The sequence below is a fragment of the Beta vulgaris genome, chromosome 7 (genome assembly GCF_026745355.1).
Source record: "Beta vulgaris subsp. vulgaris cultivar EL10 chromosome 7, EL10.2, whole genome shotgun sequence".
Classification (NCBI taxonomy): domain Eukaryota; kingdom Viridiplantae; phylum Streptophyta; class Magnoliopsida; order Caryophyllales; family Amaranthaceae; genus Beta; species Beta vulgaris.
In genome coordinates this window covers 47,633,077-47,648,527 of record NC_079208.1, presented here as the reverse complement: position 1 = coordinate 47,648,527, position 15,451 = coordinate 47,633,077, and the positions used below count along the sequence as shown (strand labels likewise).

Genomic DNA, 15,451 nt, shown 5'->3' with positions numbered 1-15,451 from the left:
CTAAATGATTTTTTTTCATAATACTCCATGGCTTATCTGCTATCTTTGGGACAATGGTCCACCTTAGTCCTTGGAGATTTCAGGGGTTCGAGCTTGGCCTCTCATTTTTATATGCTCCTTGCTATGAGGTCTTTTTTATTTGAAGTCATTTAGTCAGCATTTTTCTGATTAATGATGTAAAGTTTTGGATAAGAGAATAAGGGTCTATTCTCTCCAATTTATTTTCAGTTCAGTTCAGCTCCAATCAGTTCAGTTCAATTCAGCTCCAATCAGTTCAATTCAGTTCAACTCCAATTACTTCAGTTTAGCTCAATTTAGTTCAATTCAGTTCAGTTTAGTTCAGTTCAGTTCAACTCCATTCTTTTATAACCATTTTGTTAAATATTATTATTATGTTGATATAATTTATTTTACTAATTACTCTTATTATTATTATTATTATTATTATTATTATTATTATTTATTTTTATATCATGACTATTAAGTATTATTATTATTATTATTATTATTATTATTATTATTATTATTATTATTATTATTATTATTATTATTATTATTATTATTATTATTATTATTATTGTTGTTGTTGTTGTTGTTGTTGTTGTTGTTTTGTTTATTATAGCTTTACTCATTATTATTACTATTATTATTAAAAGGAACATGGTTTAGGTCAAAGCACAAATAAACCCACGTTTTTTAGCCCATAAACCAATCAAATCGCGTCAAAACGGTTTATGATTTAATTTTAGCGGTCCAAACCAATCATTATTATTATTACTAAATATTACTCCCTCTGTTTTTTATCATTCTCACTTTCCTGTGCGCGTCTTCCAATGCACGTTTTAAAACTTAAATATCTTTCATTATATATTAGTAAAAATTATAACGATTGAATATTAATAAAGTACTAATTGAGACGAATAAAACAAGACCCCACATGACTATGTTTTTTCTTATAAATTAAGAACATTTGAGAAGATTCTCTCTATGCATGAATAGTGTCAAGATTCCAAATGAGAAAGATAAAAAAAAACAGATGGAGTATTATATTATTAAATCTAATTATTAAAATAGTAATATTAATTTACTTATTAGATATTATTGGTATTATATATCATCATCAAGTATTAATATATTAATACAAATAATATGAAATAATTATTATTAATTATGATTATTATCATTTATTATTATTATTATTATTATTTTATTAATTTATGATTATTAATATTATTTATTTATAACTATTATTTAAAAATATCCAAAATACTACTATTATTATTATTCATTATTATTACTCATCATTATAATTATTATTTAATATTCATATTATTATTGTTTAAATATTATTTATATATTTATTTCATTCAATTTAATTCAATTTAATTTAATTTAATTCAATTCAATTCAGTTTAGTTTAGTTCAACTCCAATCAGTTCAGTTCAGCTCCAATCAGTTCAGTTCAGTTCAGCTGTTTTATGCCGAATAGAATATGCCCTAAGCAATTTCGAATTCCCCAATTTTTTTTAGGTAGAAAAGATGAAAGACCTTATTAAATTGGCATCTCGTTAAGGAAAAATTAGTTATTTTTGTAAGTCAAATTCCTTGAGAAGAAGATGGGGGTGATAAGGAAAACCTTATCCCCCCCCCCCCAAATCCCCTAGGACCTAGCGGGACCCTCGAGTTTTAATGTTATGAAAAAAAACTCGTATAAATCCGGTGCATAGTTATTAGTGTGCACTCAATAGATGTTATATAGGCTGTAATGATTAGAACTTCTACTATTTTGTCTCTCTTAGATTTTCATGCCTTTTCAGTTTCTCTCTCATGATTGCTTCACTTTATCCCTCTTCAAGTTCTTACTCTATTTTTCAGTTTTTGTGATATTGTTGATTGTATTGAACCCGTTATAGAAGATTAAGATTATATTGTCGGTTTCGATATAGTGCGTTTCTCTTTGCTATAGTATGTTTATTTGTGATAGTGTTTCTTTGTGCTATAGTGTGTTTGTGATACTGTGTATTTTTAATTTTTTCTAATATAGTGTATCTGTTTGTGATGTAGTGTGTTTCTATTATAGTTGATTGTACAATTGAACCTGTTATAGAAGATTAGGATAATATTGTCAATTTCGATATAGTGTGTTTATATGTGGTATAATGTGTTTTTCTCTGTGCTATAGTGGTTTTTTTTTTTTGCAAGAGCTATAGTGATTCTTTGTTTTATAGTGTATTTGTTTATGATATAGTATATTTCTATCTGATATATAGTGTATATGTTATGATATAGTGGATTTCTCTGTATTATAGTAGTGTGCGTTACGATTCACGTGTGTGAGCTTGGTGCACACTAATTTTACAATGAACCAAGTCCACACAAGTCGGGTTGTAAATGTTATGATCTTACCACCACACTTGGAGATGGACGGTCATGGACCCATGATCTGATCGAGACTCAGTTGGACCCTATCCATTTTGAAGAGCTCAGGTCTAAAACATTTAGACCCGTTGGGTTTGGATAGGATCTTGGTCTAGGTGGTAAAACCCAGACCCGGGTCTCATGAATTCAGATCAAGACCCGCCCCGTAGATCCATTTTCATTTTTATATATAAAATTTGCATTATAATACAAAATATCTAAAGTGGTAATTAAACATTTTACCAAAATTCACGTCAATTTGTTGTGAATGTGTTTAACTTTAAATGTTTATACAAGAATTAAACTATTATTTTGTTCTTTTATCATTTTAATAACTAAAAAACATGTTTAACAAATTAAGAGGTTAAAAAAACATCAGAAATTCCTAATGAGCGCATTTTGAACCAAGGACCTGACATACCCTTTTTGGACCCAGGATCCATCAGACCCATTGGATCTGGGGAAGGGTCCGGATTTTTCAGACCTTGTGGCTCTAGAGCTGATATGGGCCTAAATCCAAATTTGCGGGGTCTGAGTATGGGTCTAGCACAACCTGCACCGATGACTGATGCCAAACTCTAATTCCAACTACTTGATCCTTATACCTCATTATATAATAAAATTGAACCAAACTTGCTTGATGGAGGTGGTAGGCAATTCACCTTGTGATTTTAAGGTAACAAGTTCGAGCCCCAATACCTACTTGTTTTGCGAGTAGGAATTCCTTTAATCCCCCAACTCTCAAGCATTGACCAGTGTAGGTGGGTTGGCTGACCTGCGATAGGTGCTGGTTAGAGGTAATTAAGATTAGCTTGGCGCGGTCGGATTTTGGACGGATTTTGGGCATGAATTTTCGGCTTGGCCCGACCCGACTTTTTGGGCCAAAATTTGGGCTAAGGACAACCTAGGTTTGGAAAAATAGCCCAAATTTTGGCCGGATCTGAAAATTGTCCGAAAGCCCGCACGCTAAGGCCGGCCCGAAATACTGGGCTTTGATGCGAATTTTTTTTGGCCCGGCCCAAACCTTTGGCCCGAAACGAGCCACGTGTTTTGGCCAAAGTCCGGCCCAGTCCACGATCACCTTTATTGCTGGTCCATTATGGTCCTTCTTATCAAGGGGTTCCCAAAGGGGGCCCAACAAAAATAAAATAATAAAACTACATATGAAAAAATTAAATGAGAAATACAAACTACTCCCCCCGTAATGAATTACTAGCAACATTAAGTATATTTGCGAGAGGTAAAATATTCAATTGTTGCTAGTAATTCATTAGGGAGGGATTACTAATGATTGTCATCAATTGTGATCGGAAACTTACAATTTTATTTTTTAATGATATTCGACATAAAATTATAATTTCAAACTACAAGCGCCTAATTTTAATATCAAACTCTATAGAATGAATTAATATTTCACTTGATTTGATAAATAAATAAATGTCAAGTTACATGAAATGACATGGGCATTGCGCGGGTCAACAATTAGTTTGGTGAAAGGAAGTGTCATAGGAGATAGACATATAAAAAGATATTACCAAGTAAAGAAATGTTGCAATTAATATGAAATTTTTATAATAGAAATGTTGCAATTGAAAAATGAAGAGATTAAGGATTATTTTTTTATAGTTTTTACATGTTACGGAATTAGAAATGTTAATGGTCAAAATTCTGCATTGACAAGCGTTAAAGTCAAATTACATAAACTAAAAAGCTACAGAGGTAGTATAAATTACAGGAATTTATTTGATTTATTAGAAGTTATATGCACTTATTTCTTCTGAATTATGTCAAAATAAATCAAACAGAAGGATGTCTTAAAGTAATGATAAGAAAAATAATAAATAATTTCCTATAAAACTTACAAATTGGCCAAGCTTTGATCGGTCTATTTTACTTAGATATGGTAAGAGTAGACAACCTGAGACGAACCTAACCCAAAATAAGTGGGTTAGGATTTGAAGTTTGACCCATTTAAGTAACCCAATCACTATTTACGGCCCGTATTTACTAAAAATCGCCTGTATTTTTTCTTTGAAATGTCCCCCATATCCCTCCCCTTTCACCCCACTCTTACTCTCTTACCTCTCATCAAACTTCACCTCCACCTCACTCCATCTCTCATACCTCCACAACAATGTACCACCACTGACAAACCACCACCAACGACTGAACACCTCCACCACGGACAACCACCATAGCCGGACAACCACTAACGGAATGTGGTTAGTTCTTTTAAAAAAAATTCAGCCACCAAGCACTAGTGGAAAAATGAAGAAGGGCTGCGCTAAAAAAGGCATGTAGGGCTGTGCTTTTTGACAGCATCCCTTTCAGTAGCAGCCCTTCACTTTTTAAGTAGGGCTGCGCTAGAAAAGCGCAGTCCTTAAGCTAGAAGGGTTGCGCTAGTTAGGAAAAAGCGCAGCCCTTCTAGCTTAGAAGGGTTGCGCTAGTTAGGAAAAAGCGCAGCCCTTCTGAGCTAGAAGGGTTGCGCTTTTTCCTAACTAGCACAGCCCTTCCTACCAAAAAATAAAAAAATAAAAAAATAAATTTTTTTGACATTTTTTTACTCATAATCTCACATTTTCTGAAATTAAACAGAAGAGAAGAGAAATGAAACGAAAATACTAAACCCAAAACAATAAAAAGAATTAAACGAAAATGAAAAAAAGGAACAAAAACTAATATACAAAGAGAAGTATACAAGAAGTATACAAGAACATTAATCAAAACAAAGATGAAAATACAAGAAATTATATACAAAGAGAAGTATACAAGAATATTAATCAAAATAAACAAAGAGAAGTATACAAGAACATTAATCAAAACAAAGAGAAGTATACAAGAACATTAATCAAAACAAAGAGAAGTATACAAGAACATTATAGATTTGAAAATACAAGAACTACCTCCAAACATTAACCTAATAATGTTTAAATACATAAAACAAAACCCTAATACATAATTCAAGGGAAAAAAATTTCGAAAAAACTTAAAATGGCTATTTGGAGGCTTAAACGAACTCGGATGGCTTAAAAAGCCTAAACGTCACGACAATCGGACTCCGTCGCCATGCTTAGTGCAAATCATTTCAAGGTTTTTGTCGCAAATGTTTATGGGAGTTTTTGAGAGAGAAGAGAGGATGAGAGAGAAGGAGGAAAGGAATAATGAGGGACGTGAGAGAGGAGAGAGAATGAGCGATAATATATTTTTGACGAATCCCCGCTCAATATTTCAAAGCCCGCGATTTTGATATTTCAAATTTTTTCAGGAAGGGCTGCGCTTTTTTAAAAAAGCGCAGCCCTATAAAAAAAGCGCAGCCCTTCACTTAGTAGGGCTGCGCTTTTTTAAAAAGCGCAACCCTTCTTACCTACAGAAGGGCTGTGCTTTTCTAAAAAAGCGCAGCCCTTCACTAGTAGGGCTGCGCTTTTACGAAAAGCGCAGCCCTTCCTGCGCAGCCCTTTCTGTTTTTTCCCCTAGTGAAGGAACGGTACCAAATTCTTTGGAGGAAACGAAAAAAAATTCGGTGGTCTCAGGATGGTGTTGATGTTGCCTGTGTCATGGTGGTTGACGCGATGGTGGTCGACACTGTGGTGGTGGTTTTGGTGGTCGTGTTTGCTATGGTGGTTGGGGTGAGGTGAAAGAAAGTGAGAATGGGAGTGAGAGGAGGAGGAGAGAGAGAATGAGTATACATAGGACTGGGGGTAGTTTAAGGAAATCTTGAAAAATATACGGGCGATTTTTAGTAAATATGGACGGTAAATAGTAACATGATTAATTCATTTAATTAAACGGGTTAGATTCATGTTGATATTTTCGACCTGAAAATGACATGCTATCACAGGCGGTTTTTCTTTTAGGCAGTTTTTTACCTTAACTTGTATATATAAAAAATTCTGGAAAAAATACATTGATAAATCTAAAATTTGGTTAAAAAAATAACCTATCGTGAAAATAGGTCATAATTATTTTAAGAAACTCTAAATATGCGTACTTTCAATAGTGAATTTGCTCATTTAGCTTTTTAAGAAATTAATTATTTTTTAGTATATTAATAATTTCGAATTAATTGGTTACATTTATTAAATAGGTCGGGTCAAGGTTGAGCTTTTCAACCTGTTTACTAAATAGGTTAGTTTTGAGTTGAGAGGTTCTTGACCCATTTATTTTCGACCCGAACACAAACCTGATCCAACCCAACCTAATTGCTAGCTCTAAATTTACTAATCTCTATTATATTGGTTTTGGGGGGGGGGGGGGGGGAGATGGTATCCGCTTACAAAAATTATGATATATCCTTAATGAATTTAAATTCTCATATATATTAAATAATATTTTCTTCTTTCTACTTGTCATATATATTAAACAAGTTAACAATGAAATTGAAATTGAAATTTCAATTAAATATTAAATTAAGGAGAATGATTTCCTCTTCTTACATATGTGTAAAAAGAACTAATAAAAATTAAATTGACAATATAACCTGATTGACACAATCAGAAGAAAAATTAAAAACTTAAACCTAAATGTTGATTATTATTCGGTAATCTCTATAATATAAATCAAACTGTTCCACTTTATTAACATTCAACGATTGAACCTGATACACAAATTATTATTCTTTTTGCACATAAACTTTCTTATGCATTATATATATATATATATATATATATATATATATATATATATATATATATATATAGTTACCAAAAGAGGATTATACGCGGAAGAACCAAGGTTACAATTGCATTCTAGAATATTATGTGAATATTCTTGTAATTATTTGTAACTTGTCCTATATGTAGGCGATGCGTGCGAAAGAAACAAAAGGTCAATTGCGTAATTATATATACGAAAAATTATTCATAAAATAAATTGTATATTTTTCTTCTATTTTTGAAAACCAATAAATCAAGGATGATGTAAATATTTTGTTAATTGAGGGTATAATGTTAAAAGATGATAAATTTATTTTTTATTATTTAAGGGTATAAAAGGGTTCACCATTTTAAATGTCCCCTTCCTCTTCCTTTATATAATAGAAATCTAAGTAATCTTGTAAACTAGGCGAGTTATATTGCTTTAGGAATGATTGAAGGAATCAATTACTTTCATGGTGTCAGATTATTTCCTAAGGCCTTGATTTTCCTATCATACCTGAAGTCAAAGGATGAATCCATACATCTAGAGGCGAGCAAGTAGAGATAGCCAGGCCAAACAGTAACAAGATTAAGAAAATCCTTGAAATCCAAAGTGGTGCTCCCAACCATGGTTTCAAGTATCAATTCAAGACCACTACCTAAATTCTTTTTTTAAAAGACTAAAAGAAAATAATTTTAGTACACTACCCGATCATTTTTGAGATCATAGAATACGAGTGATCCTTAACCGAAAATAATCATCTAAACGGGGTCGTAAATATAACATCTACTCTTTCTGTTGCTTACCATCAACGGTTGGTAATTACACAAGTTTTAATTTTTTTTGGTGTTAGAAAGTAACTAAGCGCAATGATGTAGAATGATTCAGAATAAGTCTTAGGTACCATTTTGTCCACTCAATAAGATTAGTCTTTACCAACTAAACTAGATGACATTCACTTTTTACAAATTATAATTAATTATTGTATTAATCTCTATAATTGACAAGTACATAATAGAGTACTGAAAAATACATCCCTTAACTTCCTACAGATTGCACCAACTAATTGTTTGGTTGTCATATGGAATTTACAAGGCCTATGAAGTGTGAGTGACAAGGAATTTGCAAATCCTAGTGAATGACCAATTCAAGGAAGTGTCAAGTGTGTATGACCAAGGAAATTGCTATCCCAACCCATAGTATCAACTCATGACCACACAAGTAAAACCCCCTTGGCCTTCAAGTGACAACATGTATCACGAGACAGACGTACATTTTTTTACTATGAAACGTCAATCCCAGCAAGACAAGAATAACATATATAATGGACATCAATATTATGCATACAAGAAATCAAGCAATTGAATAGTCCAGCAGATCCAAACTAAGACCCCAATGTTCTTGCTACTTTATCAGTTTTACCCAACTGAACTTATCATACACAAATCCAAACGGAACAAATGATATTAATTGTACTAATATTACTCTCATTCCTAAAGTCAAATCGCCTACTACTGTATCTGAGTTTAGGCCAATTAGTCTGTGTAATGTATTATACAAAATAGCTTCAAAAGCTATAGTTGTCAGATTAAAGAATATTCTCCCTGCAATTGTGACGGAGAACCAGAGTGCCTTTGTGCCAGGAAGAATGATTATAGATAACTCTCTGATAGCCTTGGAATTATTTCACTCTATGAAACAGCGCAATAAAAGTAAAACAGGTCTTATGGCAATGAAACTAGACATGAGCAAGGCATATGACCGGGTTGAATGGGGTTTTCTTCGCAAACTTCTTCTGACTATGGGTTTTGATGGTAGATGGGTGAACCTGGTGATGAAATGTGTATCTACTGTGTCATATTCTTTCATCATCAATGGACGAATATGCGGTTCTGTTGCCCCTGCTAGGGGTTTGAGACAAGGGGATCCTTTGTCTCCTTTCTTATTCATCTTAGTAGCTGATGCGTTTTCTCAGATGATCCAGCAAAAAGTTGATGCTAGGCTTCTCCACGGTGCAAAAGCTAGCAGGAATGGTCCAGAAATCTCTCATTTGTTGTTTGTAGATGACAGCTTACTCTTTACTAGAGCCACTCGACAGGAATGCTTAACAATAGTTGATATTCTCAACCAATATGAACAAGCATCCGGGCAGAAAATTAATTATGACAAGTCGGAAGTGTCTTTCAGTGGGGGAGTTTGTAGAGAGAGACAAGAGGAGTTGATTAATCTTCTTCAGATGAAAAAAGTGGAAAAGCACCAGAAGTATCCTGGCATCCCTACCATTTGCGGGAGATCTAAGAAAATGTTGTTTCGCGGTTTGCTAGATCGCATGTGGAAAAAGTTGAGGGGTTGGAAGGAGAAACTATTGTCGCGAGCAGGGAAGGAAGTTTTGATCAAAGCTGTTATTCAAGCCATTCCTACATACCTTATGGGAGTATATAAATTCCCTGTTGCCATCATTCATGAGTTTAAATCGGCCATGGCCCGTTTCTGGTGGGGTGGTAGTGGAGATGAGAGGAAGATGCACTGGTTGAGTTGGGATAAATTGTGCAAACCCAAGTGCCTGGGGGGTTTGGGATTCAAGGATCTGGAGGTCTTTAATGATGCTCTCTTGGGGAGACAAGTGTGGAGGCTAGTTCAGCATAAAAACTCCCTTCTTAGTCGGGTTTTTAGTGCGAAATATTACCCCCATGGGAATGTGTTGGAAGCACGATTAGGACACTCGAATAGCTTTTCCTGGAGAAGTATCTGGAGTGCGAAGAGTTTGGTGAAGGAAGTTCTTATGTGTAGAGTGGGAAATGGGCAGAATATCGACATATGGCAGGATCCTTGGGTGGGTGATGACAAGGGGAGGTTTATTGAAAGTGATAGGTGTGAGAATCTGAAGGTGGTAGGGGACCTCATTGATTATGCAAGGATGGAATGGCGTTGTGATGTGATTGAACAAAATTTTAATGAGAGGGACCAACATTGTATATTTTCGATCCCCCTTAGCAGTAGATGTGGTAGTGATGGCTTTATGTGGGCATATTCGAAGGACGGTCGATATACTGTTAAAACAGCCTACATGTTGGGTAAGGGGGTAATCTAGATGACTTTCACTTGGCTTGGGTGAATTTGTGGAAGCTTGAGATTTCTCCAAAGGCTCGACATTTCATGTGGCGATTGTGTACCCATTCCTTACCTGTACGTGCTGCTCTTAAAGCTCGCCACATCATTGAGGAAGCGCCTTGTCCTTGGTGCCGCAGTAGTGATGAAACTGCCTTTCATGCGTTGATGGGTTGTGTGCGGGTTAGACAAATCTGGGTGGATTGTGGATGTGCGGCGATGTTGGGTGATGGAGAGGACACTGATTTCTGTGAGCTTCTGGTTAGCTGGGGCGAGTTGGACGCAAAGTTGGTGCAGCGCGGTTGCTTCCTCGCGTGGAACTTATGGAGTGAAAGGAACAAGTTCGTTTTCGAGAATACTCGCACACCTCTCGAAGTGATTGCTCAGCGAGTTGCTCGACACGCTGAGGAACATGCCTCCTATGCGGACCGTATCTACGTAGGCTCTCGAAAGCATGCCACGCCTAGTCCTAACAAATGGTGTGCTCCTCCAGGTGGGTTGGTGAAGGTAAATGTGGATGCTTCCTTGAGTGATGAGGGGTGGGTTGGTTTGGGTGCGGTGGCCCGCGATATCAAGGGGGACGTTCTTTTCTCGGCTGTCCGCAGAACCAGGGCGTGGTGGCCACCCGATGTAGCTGAGGCCAAAGCAATATTCATGGTTGTTCTTTAGGCGAAGCAACATGGGTTGAAGGAGGTGATTATTGAATCAGATGCCCAGGTGCTTGTATCTCGCTTATCCTCGGCAGCTTTGTTTCACTCGGATTTGGACGCTATTCTTGGTGATATTGTCAGTCTTTGTTCGTGGTTTAATGTTATTCATTTTTCGCATGTAAGGCGGGATGGGAATGCTGTAGCTCATCACCTTACCAAAGTAGTGCCTTTTGGTTATGAACAACGATGGGAATTTCATTGTCCTAGTGTTGTGTCTCCTTATGTACTGATGGACGTTTTGTCCCTGGATTAATTAATGCACTACTTGTTTCCCCTCAAAAAAAAAAAAGGATGACATGACAAGCTAAGTGATTCTAGATTATTAGAAGAAACAAAACAAGGGAAAAGATACTACATTCTGATTGCTAGGGTATGTACAACTTCAGCAATAAGAATCACCTATAGCTATTCAGTATTGATAGGATTAATTAGTAACATGCAGACAAATAAACTTTTGAGTAGACTAGAACTCCACCAATTTATATCATTCTTCTTCCTCATCAGAAATGAATCCTGGCAACTGAGCAAGCAAATACTCTACTATGGTCTCTTCATCAGTGTACCACTCAAATTCGAAACAAATCGGTAGACGATCAATACGATCATCAGATACAGATGGAAGATTTTCTGTGGACATATTCACCAAAGCGGCCAAATTATGCTTCATGTCCACATTCCTGTGAGTTACTTCGAAATCTCTTATGTTATGCCACCAATACATAGAGCATAGCTTCTGGTTACAATAATAACAGTATTCTCTTGAGAATATCTGGTCTAATCTTTGACACAAGTCCTGCATATCAAAGGGGGATACTTATTTTACTACTAGTCATCACTCAATGTGTTTATGCCATAATAGATGTTTCAACATGGAAAGTAGAAATACATTAGGGATTAAGCACTAGTTGATAATTACATTCCATACAAGTCACACATAATCTTAATGCATTGTCAATTTAGTTTACATGCCAATACAATAATTAGAACTTACTGAAATTGTGTGCATAATCTAAAAACTAAAAAGCAGGTGTATGATCTATATATGGGATTTATGGGAGTACCTCCACGAAGTCGTGACAATAACCGCCTAAATGTAAATAAGACGGAAGAGTGCTCCACATCAGGCCATCCACATCAACAACTGCTGCAGTTTGTGTGCGTGTGTTATATAGAATCTCTACTTCTATGTTAATATCGTTGGGTTGGCAATTCTCTCCAAATGCATCAAGATAAAACTCATCCTTGCAAAAAGTAAACAAATTACACACAAGTGAATAACTTAATTGTATATTAAGCACATGATCTGCAAAAGTTAATTAAGAAATCGAGTACCCACCATATCGACTGAAACCATAATGTGTAGATAAACATTATTATTGAATCCTTGTATCTGTTTGACAAACCTCCTCAAGCAGATGAACCACAGCGGGGTACGTTTATACATCACGATGAAAGAGAAGTAAACATGATCTATATCAATTGGTAAGTAAAGTGAAATCCACCAAGGGAGTGTATGGTCCCTGCAAAAGTAATCAAACGTCTTAAGATTTGGACAGTCAAAATAAAGCTCCTCATAGCCTGTGCCAATATGTACGAAATTCCTCATATGAGAATTTGCTGCTTTGATCGTATAAAAATGATCGGTCAGTTCTTGAAAATCTACTTCCTCAAGAAGTGGAAAATAAGTAAGGTCTTCTAACAGATCAGGCTCGTTTACTGAGCATCGATGAAGCACGAGCTTCTTGATATTACGACAAGCAGGCAGACTGATCAAACACTCCAAACCAACTATAGTACAAACAAATTCCTCAAGGTTAGTCTCTCTAATGCCAACATATCGGAGGGCGTCATCCTGAGCACCTAACATAGAAGCTCTCTTAAGCTTAGGAAAACTTGAGAGATTAAGGGTTATAAACCAAACACTGCAACCGCTAAACCAAATATATTCAAGTTCTGGGCAACAACAGGCTATGTTGTCTAATGCTGTTTGGTGCGGCAACAGAGCATAAACTAGACACAGCTTTCGCAGAGAAGAAAACTTGTCCACCTCCATGATAAGCGTTGCTTCTCTTATAGATAAATTAGCCATGAATTTGCATCCCTCTACATAAAGATATCTCAACCATATGGAACACAGTAAAAATGAGTAGGGAAAGTCATAACATATATCTGCCTCGAAGAAACCTCGTAATAGATGAAAGTCTTGTGATTGCACAAACAATCTCAGCTCCTCAACCTTAGCTCCTTGAATCAACTCCATAAACTTATTAACACCATCAAATTCAGAGCCAATTACAGCTACATTGAATACTAATTCTAGCACTGGAGTCTGTTCGTGAATTTTTCGGAGCAAGTCATTAGATGCATAATCCATGAAATTGTCCCTTATTTCTTGAATTGTTGGCTCTTGTTGACTACCTTCCATATTAAGCAGTTTTTCCAATGCATATGAGTGATGATCGTAATGCACAGTTCTGAAATATTCGTGTGAATTGCGGTATTTATTTTCCCAGGCTCTAGAAAAAGTGCGTGTTCGAGCAGCCTCTTTGATTGGAAGAAGTGATAGAATAATGTGGATGATTTCATTTGGCAATTTTGAAATCCGATCCACCATCTTTTCTTTCAGTTTATCTGCATCATTATTTAAGAATAAAGATTATCATTCTATATAATCGAACTACTCATATTAGACGTAAACAAAGTAATCTTTCACGGAAGTGAGGAGAAACAAAATGCATTGTTAGAGATGATGCCATGGACACACACAACCAAACCTTAGCATCTATATTAACACGAGTTAAGTACGAGTATTAGATTGTAGCAAAAGATATTAGTTGAATGATACATGAACTAATTAATCTTTCATATAAAGATAATAATACATGTAAAAGGCCATCAAGATTCAAGAATGTACATAAAAAAATCAGAACATTAATTACTCTCATTCAAGAATGTTTATTAGTTGCAAAATTAACGACAGTAAACCCTACCATTATTATCTTCCATGCATCACGTATAAAGTTACATGATAAAGTTCCATTATTATTCTCATTCAGTCACAATCTTTACTTCAATTCTATATTCACTGACTAGCATAATTTGATCATATCATAAATTCATAATAACATATTAACTTATATCTTCATTACTGAATGTAATAATGTTTGAACAGCATTAGGAAGTAAAAAATCTAACTGCAAAGGGAGTGATTCAGTATTCACCGATCCGTCATGATGCAGGATATGGGGTCGTCTGTTTTCCGAAAAAAAATTCGAAGAAAAAAAAAATCTGGTGGTGGGGTGCGTCTGTGTACCGAAACAGCAGGTGAGAAAAAAAACACAGATTCAGTGTTTGTATGCAGGTCTGGGTCGGCAGTTTGGCCTAAAAAAAAATTCGAGAAAATCAGGTTCTGTGTTTCTGGCTGGAGATCGAAAATGTCGATTGGCTGTTGTGTGTTTTCTGGGTTCGGTTGTTTTTGTTTTTTTTTTTTCTTCTTCGATCTTATTGATCGAGTTTGGTTCGTGGGAGAGGGTATTTCTCAGGTTTGGCTCTTGATACCATGTTAAATTTACGTTAATGTTCTCGTCCCTTTTCATTATCAAACTACAATTTTTTGCACGCGATGCGTGCTTGAATTTTTTTCGAAACAGAAATTCGATTTTCTTCGGCATAAGAGTCAAATTTTGAACATTATACATACAAAGTTTAATTGTTTTTAGTTGCAAAATTTGATTGGTTTAGTTTATGTCACTTAAGTGTCTCACCATTCTTTTTGTTTTTTTTTTTACTTTTCAAAGTTAAATTTTATGAACAAAATAGAAATTTTATTGAATTTATTTATGATTTCTAATATTATAATTTTTTAGTTGATTTTTGAATTAAGTACAATACTTCATAAATTGTAAAGAAAGTGGACACTTTGATTTCAAGTCAATTTTATGATTTTAGTTGACTTGTGAGAGATTGTTATAATTATATTTTTGGTATTTTTGTTTGCAGCCCCTTTTGATTTGTAACTGAATTTGTAATTTAGAATGGGAAGGAGGGCAAAATAGGCATTTCAAAAGAGGACACCATTGCTCCTCTCTTCCCTTATATAATAGAGATCAATATATATATATATATATTATATTATATATATATATATATATATATATATATATACACACAACCTAGTCTAGCGTCCTATTAGGAATAACAACCTATTCCTAATTCTATCTTTTACAATCTTATCTTTTATATTCCTAACAATAATAGTTCGATCAACCTACCTTTCTAGAAACAACAGTATACGACATCTTTATTAACTAAGCATCTATTTAACTTCTCACTTGCATAAAACAAAACTAAATAACGAACAACATTATAAGAAAGGAGATTAAGGAAACATATTTACCTAGAAATGAAGTTTCTTGTTTAGTTTCTTGTTTTGTCGTTCTTGTTTTGCCGTTGAATTTTGTCGTTGAAAGAATGAAGTTGTTGTATAACTGATGAGTGATGACTAAACCTTATTTATACAATTATCTGTTGTCCGTACCGCCGCCTTTTTAAGATAATCCGTTTCTTTCTTTTTTCAGAAA

The 15,451-nt window shown here is 34.8% G+C and overlaps 2 protein-coding genes across 2 annotated transcripts; one reads left to right on the top strand and one right to left on the bottom strand.

Moving 5' to 3' along the window:
- Positions 1-8,701: 8,701 nt before the first annotated feature.
- Positions 8,702-11,124, top strand: LOC104908596 (uncharacterized). Its single transcript, XM_010697719.2, has 3 exons — positions 8,702-10,135; positions 10,180-10,668; positions 10,831-11,124. The coding sequence occupies exons 1-3, from the start codon at positions 8,702-8,704 to the stop codon at positions 11,122-11,124; spliced, it is 2,217 nt and encodes a 738-aa protein (XP_010696021.2).
- Positions 11,125-11,355: 231 nt separating this feature from the next.
- LOC104908597 (uncharacterized) lies at positions 11,356-13,485 on the bottom strand. Its single transcript, XM_010697721.1, has 3 exons — positions 12,208-13,485; positions 11,933-12,112; positions 11,356-11,664 (listed from the first exon to the last, which is right to left on the bottom strand). The coding sequence occupies exons 1-3, from the start codon at positions 13,483-13,485 to the stop codon at positions 11,356-11,358; spliced, it is 1,767 nt and encodes a 588-aa protein (XP_010696023.1).
- Positions 13,486-15,451: the final 1,966 nt, after the last annotated feature.

Excerpts from the sequence above, each read along its gene's own strand:
- LOC104908597 (XM_010697721.1), bottom strand. The coding sequence starts at position 13,485 with ATGGTGGATCGGATTTCAAAATTGCCAAATGAAATCATCCACATTATT. Across the intron at positions 12,113-12,207 it reads TTATGGTTTCAGTCGATATG|GATGAGTTTTATCTTGATGC; the intron begins GTGGGTACTCGA and ends ACTTTTTGCAAG. Across the intron at positions 11,665-11,932 it reads ATTGTCACGACTTCGTGGAG|GACTTGTGTCAAAGATTAGA; the intron begins GTACTCCCATAA and ends TTTGATATGCAG.
- LOC104908596 (XM_010697719.2), top strand. The coding sequence starts at position 8,702 with ATGATTATAGATAACTCTCTGATAGCCTTGGAATTATTTCACTCTATG. Across the intron at positions 10,136-10,179 it reads CCTACATGTTGGGTAAGGGG|CTTGAGATTTCTCCAAAGGC; the intron begins GTAATCTAGATG and ends AATTTGTGGAAG. Across the intron at positions 10,669-10,830 it reads CTCCAGGTGGGTTGGTGAAG|GCGAAGCAACATGGGTTGAA; the intron begins GTAAATGTGGAT and ends GTTGTTCTTTAG.